The sequence below is a fragment of the Etheostoma cragini genome, chromosome 1 (assembly GCF_013103735.1).
Source record: "Etheostoma cragini isolate CJK2018 chromosome 1, CSU_Ecrag_1.0, whole genome shotgun sequence".
Classification (NCBI taxonomy): domain Eukaryota; kingdom Metazoa; phylum Chordata; class Actinopteri; order Perciformes; family Percidae; genus Etheostoma; species Etheostoma cragini.
The window spans coordinates 15697020-15707560 of NC_048407.1; the positions used below are offsets into that span (position 1 = coordinate 15697020).

Below are 10541 nucleotides of genomic sequence, written 5' to 3' on the forward strand. Positions count from 1 at the left end.
AAGTGAGATGTGTCACTCTGTAGCTAAAACAGAAACCCAAACACACTGGGTGAAATCAGGATATGCAGCAATGTGCAGTACAACTAAAATATGGTGTCTTTTGAAAATTAAACTATGTAAACTTATTCTGGTACAACCTGAAAATAATATTATGAACCTGAAAATGAGCATAATATGGGTGCTTTAAACTTATAGTTTATTGATTGCACATTTTAAGTAAAGATCATACTGAGCTGCCACAGAATATAAGAGTGCATTTTTTTCCTGTTGTCCTTCTTGCAAATGTAATGGTGATCAAGTGCATATGACTTATAGATTTATTAGAAATGAGAGAAACAGGAGTAACACACAATTTTACACAGACAGCTTACTGAGAGCACAAAGCTCTTCTTTTTCACTGAATATCTCCTGAACTGAACCCTCACTAAACCTCCACTATTGCAGGGCAAAAGATAGCACAAAAACACCCACACAGCATTAGAGCCAGACATTTCTCAATCTACTGACTGAGTATGTAACATACACACTGTAGTCCAATTAAGATAATTATTCCATTAGTCTGGTAGGGCCATATACAGTGCAAATAACTATCCCATTCATATTTCCTATTTACACACAAGCAATCATAAACAGAAATTTCAGCAGATGCATTCAAATCTAGAGCCCCACCACGTACGGTGTATGGTTCTATCAATCCTTGGTTACCACCAGAGAAGATTAGTAGTGACTAGATTTATACCGTCTCTGGCGGTCAAAAGAATTAAACAGAACTTTCCACTCAGCCTTTAGCTAATTTTACTTTCTAGGTAGGGTGCTACCCAGATTAGAGAGAAGAGGAGAAAATGAAGTGGTTTTCTCTAGAGCAAAGGAAAATAACTGTTGTTTCAAAAAACTATAAACTGGGACCAGAGATTATAATTAATTTACTTCCTCAAATAGGTTTATATAGTGTTAAAGCCATAGTGCGAAGTTTCTGTCATCCCCTTAGGGCATCCACCTTCAGTGATCGTGCATCACCTCCACCCCTCCTCCACACAGTTGCTTGTAGTCACGGAGCACAAGGAGTATTAAAAAAAAATGGACTCTTCAGAAGAGATAATTATGTTCGCTTGATTTTCTGTGTGCTAATGTTGCCGGATGACACCAGTTTCTGAACACAGCCATACTGAGAAATACAGAGAGACTTTTGTGGAGCATAGTCTTAATTAGCTTTGTAGCAACTCATTTGGCAATGGCTTGAATGCAATGGATGTTCATTAATATAAAAAGGTTACGCACTAAATCTTCATCGATAAGTCTGGTTACATACTACAAAAATTTAAAAAAATGTATTATATTAAAACAAATCACATGAAAATACTCTAACAAAACTTAACTTATGCCTTTAAAAGGTATAGCCTTTATGTAAGCAAAGCCTGATATAATTTATTCATCTGTACCATAGAGCTCCATTGTTGTCCCAAAACCTTTGAAATGCGCTGATGATGTTAATGCTCAATAAGGCAACAAATCCACCTTTGAAAATAGTCCAAAAAATACAGTATTGACTTCTTTTTGAGTAAAGTTTTCTAAAATGACGGTGCCCAGCTGTTTTAAAGAATTACTTTTCAAAGTTCAAAATAGTTTTGAAAATGATAATACATACTGTAGTCTGTATGTAATTTGTTTTGATGATTTACGTCAGTAGGAATGAGCGGCCTTGTGGCTGAGAGCCAAAGACGTGCTGGGGAATTCATAATGTATTGACAGAAAATCCCCAGCCTTATTCTTTACTACTCTTTAAATGCACCTCCACATCACTTTACATAAAGGTTGGCCTTGTTTTTCAATTCCATCTGGTAAAACTAAAGTTAAGTGTTTCAGTATCCAATTGAATTTTCTGCCTCAACTACACAGTGAAAAAAGTCTAACTATATTTAGAATCCTGAATGATGTTCACAGGCCTTAAAGTAAGCCATTGATGTACTGCTGTTGCTTTGTTTGTACTAAAGAATATCTGCATGTTGGATCATCTGCACTATTGATTTTGATGAATCAAAAGTCCCCCGTGGTCTCACAACAGTGAAACCACCTCAGAGGCCTTTCAGGGGTAGAGACGGTCTACGTTTCATCCACACAACAACAGTGTCATTGTTGACATTTTAACAGCAATGCCATCACCGTTGTCTGCATCCGTTGACAGCGTCTGATGTTTCCATGACAATTCTGGAATGCATGTTTATCTGTGCTTAATGCTTGTTTACCTCCAAGTCTCTGAGGGGTGGCTTATTTAGCAAATCACCTCAGCCATGTGTACCAGTCTGTGTCTGAAAAACAAAAACAAAAAGGTCCCCAGTGTAAAATCTATTTGCATCCTTGACACCTCGATATGACATACCCATGTGGGTATTCCCAAAAGCACTGTGTGGCACTCATCCCTCTGAGCCTTATCACGGGTGTCAAGCTTGGGACTTCTATATAGAGACTCCCCTCCAGGGGCAAAAAGGTCTGTGTGGGCAAAAAGAAAGACCATAGCAATAAACAGAATGCCTTGGTTCTCTAACATACAGCACATAATAAATAATGGTAGAAAAACCCCACCCTTATTTTAAGTTATTGGCATTGTCTATGTAGTGAACAGTGTGTTTTACATGGTTTTAGGTCTCCCGTTCATATGGCGTTTTTCCATTACATGGTACCTGCTCGTCACGCCTTAACTCTACTTGCATTTTTTGGGGTTTTCAATTATGGAAAAAGTCCATGGTACCTGCCAACAGGTACTTTTTTTTTTTAAATATCATCTCCGTTGTGGTTCCAAGGTGACACGAAAACCTGTGGACTTCTGATTGGTTCAAGAGAATCGTCACTAATCACTGCATCACCATTGCTAGCGGCAGACGGGGGGTGTCTGAACAAACTCACCATTTTTAAATAGTTTAGCCAGCTGTGTTTTTTGATGCCTCAAGCTTCTCTTGAAACAAAATTTGTTTCCTGGCTGTGGCAACAGCCACATGCAGAGGATCTAAAACAGCACACCTTTGACTTTCTGTGTGTGTGTCACGTTGGGTCATGGCAGTTTCCTGTGGTGTCACGATGACAACCAGCCACGCTCGCCTCACGCATGAAGACATGATGACAAAACCTGCAGTGGAAAAAGGAGGACGGGGCACTACGGACGAGTCGAGCAGATTCAGGCCCGGGCAGAGCTGGTGCTAGCAGTGGGAAAGTGCCATTAGACAGCAGTAGTAGAGACAGCCACCCTGTTATATTTTGACATGTCAACAATGATGTGACAAATTGACCTCCCACACCCCCAACAAAATTCCTGGACCACCCTCCCCAACTGACAGAGAGATCCCAGAGGGAACACTTTTCCCAGTGGAGGAACACCACAAAAGACTTTTCCTTCTGTTACCTCCTGCGCCAGTTTTTCTTTCACTAATGTATTAAGGACACGAGCAAAGTTGAATGCTTTTTCTCTTTTTGTGGAAACAAGTACAAAAAGCAGCATGTAGCAATTCTTCTGTTCAACACAAACAGCGAGTCTGATCACTAATCCTTCAAACTCAGATGGATTACATCCTACCTGACTCCCTCCTTGTATCCCTCACAGAGTTAGTCAAGGATGCTCTGGATGCCTATGTGCTCTCTTTTACTGAGTAAGATTGTTTATTTTTTGATATTTTCTGTGCTCTCTCTTCTAATCCCTCAACATACAATTACATCCATCCATAGACTTCTTGCTGTTATTTTCTAGTTCCTTTCAAGGCTTGAGAGGGTAGTGATCCTTAATCCCACCCTCCATTACTGATTTAGGCCAGCAGTTGATTGAAACTGAAAAAAAGTGCTATCGCAGTCTTCTACACTAGCCGAAGGCTTTTCACACAACTCAGAAAGCACCATACATAGTGCTGAGGAAGGCTGCCAGGAAGCTTGCAGACCATATGCATTTTAAACTTGAATGCCTGCAGAGGATTGACACATTTATCAAGTCATGACAACTGTAAGATATTCTCATTGACCAAATCTAAAAGAATTTTCGAAAAAAAAACACTGCTGGGTTGATTCACACTGGAACTCATTTGGATGTTCTATGCATACAATCTGACTCGCCCAATGAAAAACAAAACACTTTTGTCATTTCCTCCCACAATAGAGGTGCAAAGCAAAAAGAAAAGATTGGGAAAGTGAGGCTAAACTGCCACACACTCTCACACTCTCACACACACACACACACACACACACACACACACACACACACACACACACACACACACACACACACACACACACACACACACACACACACACACACACACACACACACACACACACACACACAGCCTAATCTCCCTCACATCTCATTAACTGTTCTCTCTGAAGATGTATACAGGCTGGCAAGAGACTTATTTCCAATTTGGCAGAGCCAAGAGCATCTTAATGGGCTTTGGAAAAAAATGCCCTACAGAATTTTATATATGGATATTTGCTAGGCAAGGGCTTTTAGAGTGGTATTCCCACACTTTCACTAAAGGTCTTATGTCATTCCATTATTTAGTAATTAGGCATCTGGCTGTGAACACATCTAAAATTATCTTCCCATTTATTTTAAATAGGCTATCTGCCTTGCATATGAATAAATGAATTTAGATATGTGCAATAGACTATTGATTACATTCTTTTGTGACAATGTGCAGAAATGTAACATCAAAATATTAACCATAATCTTTTCTGCGCTATATTGTGTCATAAAAAAATCCTGACGGATAGCATGTTCATGCGAGTGCAAAGTACTAAATAGCTTCAAACTGCTCATTCTTGCAATGGTTCCTTGAGGAACACAGCAATAATAAGTTGTGATTACTGTTTAATTATGACTTTATTGTATAATCTCGTTAAATAATTTTTCATTTCAACCAATTACATCTGAGGCCCTAAAAAAAATTCATCAAATACAAAACTACATGGGCTTAAAACTGCTTTAAAAAAACATATGAATACAAAAATGTGTTGTTTATTTCTGTCAATAACAATCCTAAATTTAGATGTTAAGTGTTGTAAGATTCATTTATTTTATTTTATTTTATTTTATTTTAGGAGCTACAGTGATGTCTATGTCAAAAAATATCAAACGTTGACGATATTAAATGTGTCGCATACAGGGTTCACAAGGGTCCTGACATTCATTAAAGTACAAACAGCAAAGATTTCTGATGTGTGGGTTGTGTAAATGGGGAATTGGCCAACTGCAACATAAAGATCATAATGATAAGCAGAGAGAGTTGCAGCTTCAGGAATTGACAAGAGGAAAAATATGCTGGATTTTGTAACAGTTAACAACTGTTATGTTAAAGAAAAATCAAATAATATTCTCTAAAATTGCTATCAATGAACACCAAAGGTAGTTGTTATTCTTTGGAAAGAAAATATACAGTAAGAAGCTCACTTCATTAATAGAAACCGCAGCACATCAAGGGATTTTGTTTCAAAGCCGAAGCAAAGAACTATGTCCACCCATGACAATCCCAACCGCTCTGTGTACGTAAAGATGTTGATATTAACAACAAAGCCTCGGAGCAAGAGCTCCCTAGCAGGGCCCGACTGAAGCATTGAGAAGTTGTGTTTAGGAACAAAGGGCTGACAATCAAGCAGCATGTGCACGACACTATAACTAACGTCTGCCACAGGCAAACAGGGGTGATCTTCACAGGCTGCATTTTTGGCTGACTGCTGTGTAAAACACCAGGCAGGCGATAGTTCATTGAAATTGTGGACACAAGAGCGGAAGAATCATAAGCTCGACCTGGTGGAGTTTAACGAAGCTGTCCACCAGCAAGTTATAGACATTTTTCAGAAGTGTGTTTCCGCACCACCACCGCTCTATCCTACCAACCTCCTCTTTACAAAGAATACTGGCACTTCTCAGAGAGACCTCTAACTGTAGGAAAACTAGTCTTATGCCAGTAAGATTTTTCTCACTGGCCTCTAACTCCCACCACTCACGTACTGTAAGTCAACTGAGGCACTCAAGAGTCCTTAGGCAAAAAGACAAAGTAGCACTTTTTATTCAATGAAGTGGGTAGCCAGTTAGGGTTGACCTCTAACTGGGTCTGACAACTGAGCAATTACATAATGTCTGCATTAGTGCTAAAGAGTTATCTCAATCCCAGAATACAACTATTGATGATGACAATTTGCCAAGCATGGCAACAAGAATGACAGAAGTGTTATATTGCTGAACGTGCATTACATCTCTTCATGGGTGATACCACATACTATGTAACGGTCTCTGAGACCACAATAATGTTTCTGCTTTCAATCGCTGTAAGAACTGTAATTGCAAAATGTTGTCTAATCTATTGGGTAGTTATACATTGAAAGCATAGCAAAAATTGAACTTTGCAGATTTAGTTTAAAAAAAAAAAGCAAAAGCCACAAAGATATAACCTCGTCTCCTGTTATAATCTTTGAAACATCAATTTGGGGTTTCTGCTCTGATGACCTATCCAGTTTCTGTATGTTCTGAATAAGTTTTATGACTCTGGAGCCCAATAGACCTATTCAAACACTGTTGTAATATTTCAATAATGGATGCTCTGCAGAATTTAGATAGTAGCTGTGTAAACGTGCTTATATAAAAAGGGTCTGACCAATGCCATCAGAATGCCACCAACAACCTACACATTTATTTAAGTTTATGAGATTTTTGATGAATTAAAGTTAAAGTATGGCCTATTGTATTATAATACGCAAAAAACTAACAGCTTAACAAATCTGTGTTTGTCACATTTAAACAATGTATGTAGCTCAGCTTGTCAGTAGCTGTCAAAATATTTAGTTTATGCAAATGTTAGCTTACAACCTGAGGTAGCCACCTCTGCATAAGTACTACACCTGTTTGTTCAGCATCTAGAGGCATAGCACACAATGCAAATGATGGAAGGATGAATGCAAACGCTGCACACGCAGCCACACATTTGTACTAGCATAGCTAATTGACTGCTTTCTACTACCACATCCCCTGAGGCCTACGTATATCTAACTTCTGTTGTATTTACTGTATGCGAAGGTTATTTGGAGAAAACAAAATCCAATTACACACAGCATAGTGTCTGTACACAAATTGTAATTGGGATTTGATCACACCACTACAAAACATCTTGATCAATAATTTGGCAAAAATAACTTTGTCTTTGACTTTATTTTGCTAAAGTTCCAAGTAAATGGCAAATGGTACATGACACAAAAGAACAAATTCTGAAAACTCTAAGGCTGTGTTCGTGAACTAGTCGTACATAGCTATGAAAAGCAATGCACTGTAATGTGTATTCCATGTATTTATTACCGTAAGCCCCAAAACTCTACATAATCTAATAAAAGTATGTCCAAGGAATTTCCATATCATTTATTTAACGTTATCTGACACATTCTGCATTCTTGTTGTGGTAAATGGAACCCATTCAGTGCTCTGGGCAGGTGGAGGCCAACAAAAACTCTGTAGTCAAATCCTGGAATACTCCTATGACAACTGTCAAAGTAAATAAAAACAGCTGTACAGGTGACATCCAAGATTCTGTCTCAGGATACATTCAAGAAATCAAATGGGATTTAATAAATAATCCAAACATCAAGCATTGAATAAAAAATTGAAAAATGAACCGTGTTCAGGTTTCAATAATAGATACCGTATGTCTGAATGAATCAGCAGACTGCTATTACTATTGTATTCCTCGCATATTTAGTGCAAGTTCACATACGCGGATTGACTGTACAAAGCTGCGTTTAATCACAAACCATCACTTTACAACACTGATGACAACAAGGAACCGGGGGCAACATCAGAAGCCACCTCTTCAAGACTGTCTAGCTTCCTGTGCTTTGTCATATCAGAAACAAATAATGAAACAAAAACCAAACCAGAGCAGCACTGCATTACTACTTTTAGAAACGTATCGTGTAAGTTTTACTCTACACATTCACTGTTTTAAATACAGTGCCTGGTCTTTTTATTTGAGTAGTCTGGTGAAATTTCTCCTTGAGTTGATGCTGAATATATGTTGCTACCGGATCAGAATAAGTGTGTGGGGATGGGGGGGGGAGTTTTCCTTTTTGCTTTGGTAAATACCAACTTCTGTATTTTCTAAAGACACAAATTGTCCTATTTTTGTCTGCATTTTAGCGACTCAATAATGCCACATAGATTTATAATTCTTAGATAAAATTGTTTTTGATTTATAAGTAATGTAGGGATCCCTCACACAGAGACTTACACACACGTTTAATCAGTGACAAAAATATCAATTTCCCATCCAGCCAAAACCCTGTTTTAAGCAAATAAGACGGCTCTATGATCATTACTGCCTGACACTGCCAATTACCAATACCGTATCTCTATTTTCTCTGTAAGAGGCAAAAGAGGGATTAACTTCAGGCCTCTCTGCTTCCACTCTTCCCTCTCATGAAGCTGACTATGTTTACTGACTAATCTCTTTTCCTGCTTTGACCATAAATGTGATTACCACCACACAAGAGATAATAAAACCCCATATCTCTGCTGTACCAAAGCACATGAATTAAAACCTAAGCTGTACCCTTGAGGAATATCGAGAAGAAGAAGAAAAAAGGAAACCCTCAGCAAAAAAAGACTTTTTCGTCCTGGGTGCATACAGCCCCCTACTGGTAAACACCATTCACTATTTAGCCAAGTACAACACAACAAGCTTCCATGATCTTCTGTTGAATGCGAGCAACAGGTATGCAGCGACTGTACTTTCAAAATATAGCTTCTGGTGTTTCAGAGTTGCACAGTCAATCTTTCCCTGTCCTCATTTCAGCAGCTCTATTTATTAATGATCTCACATTTGGGCGCAAGTAAATTACATACAGAAGTTTCACATGTGAGTCTTTGAGCTGCTAGTTCTGGTGATACATGTTTTATCTATCAATGTCTAACCTGTGGGTGAAGTCACCTCTAAGAGGAAAGGAGCACTTCTCTGAATTGGTCCCAATGGTAAAACAAGTGAAAGGTAACATGTGGGTTTTACTCTCAGTGTAAATCTACTTTTTGTGACATTACCTATTTTAATTTGTCATAGAACATGTAAGATAAGATACCTGAAACGTTGAACTATAGGGTGGATGGATAGACGGACACTTATTGAGCAAGATGACAGGTGGATCAATTCAGCTGTAGTCTGGATTTTAAATCCAGTGTTTGGTATCTACTCACTGGAAGATAATAAAAGAAATGCAGCTTGCTGTGATTCATCAAGCAACGTGGACATATAGAAAATCATACAAATAGCAAGAAAAACACATATAGTTACACTCTGCTGGAATCACGTCTTTGATTAATCAAAACACTTGTAAAAAGCCCAACAAACATACCTACAGCTTAGATTCAATTCAGACAAATGCTTAACAAAGTCCACCATGGAACGTGGCATGTTGCACAAAAATACTTTTGACTCGTTTTGGATATTATGATAAGGGGATCACGGGATGTTGGTAAAAGGGCGAGTAAAATGCTCAAATGTTTGAGGGAGATCGGAGAGCATCTAGATCAGGTTGTGTGTGGCGATCACCGTCCAATTGTTTAATGATTTGTCAATTACCTGATATTTCCTGATGAGGCACATTGACGAGGCTGAATCCTTTAGCGTTATAAGCTTGCCTAGTCTCGCTACAGCTCCGCGCTTTGCTTTCAGCAGCAGATGACAGGGACAGCACCGACAGAGTACATAAGGCGACTTGCAGTCTCCACATCGCATACATCAGTGAAATCCTTGATAATGTTTCACAGGGAAATACGAGCTCCGTCAAAAAAGGAACAAAACAAATCCCAGAAGAGCTGATTAAAAAAAATGTCTCCAGTGAGCAGGTGTCAGATGTTCATTCAAACAAAAAGAAGAAAAAAAATGACAATCACTCCTCACTTTAGATACTGGTACGTCCACCTCATTGCAAAAGCTTCGTCTTTGCCACCTCGAAAATGAAAAAGACCCTGACGAGTCCGATTGATCCCAGCTTGGACGAATCCGTTTGAAGAAGACAGTTGCTACCTGGTGCTCTCTGTGCAAACAACTTCTCCCGCACACACAGCAGCCCTGTGCTCGTCTCGGTGTGAGGAAAGCAAAATGCAACGGAGACACGCTGCACGGCGAGCAGAGCGCACAAGGGCAGGGCAAAACATGGAGTGGAGTTGCTGCTGCGACTTGAGCTGCTCGCATCCAGGGGCGCGCACTGTCCTCTGCCTTTATGCATCCTTGGTAATGCGCACAACAGCAGCAGCAGCAGCAGCCACTGTGTAGACACATGTTGGTGGAGGCGCGGGGATCTGGAGGTAGTGTAGGCAGAGCAAACCTACGCATCGAACCAAACTATTTCTTTTATTTTAGTTCGCAAACTCACTAAACCACAGCCTATGAAAGTAATATGATACATTTTATCAAATTAAGATTCAGACATTTTTTCTCACACACACACACACATACACACACACACACATACACACACACACACAGTACCACACATATATGCTATTTTATCTCTACCAATTATGT

At 39.1% G+C, this 10541-nt stretch overlaps 1 protein-coding gene across 2 annotated transcripts in view; it reads right to left on the reverse strand.

Moving 5' to 3' along the window:
- The window catches only part of gpc6a (glypican 6a), a 143960-nt gene extending 133717 nt beyond the window's left edge, over positions 1-10243 (reverse strand). For both annotated transcript variants that reach the window (XM_034882142.1, XM_034882134.1), the window contains exon 1: positions 9594-10243. In XM_034882142.1, coding sequence (XP_034738033.1) covers positions 9594-9753 — 160 coding nt within the window. In that variant the 5' untranslated portion in view covers positions 9754-10243. The remainder of the gene's footprint in view (positions 1-9593) is intronic.
- Positions 10244-10541: the final 298 nt, after the last annotated feature.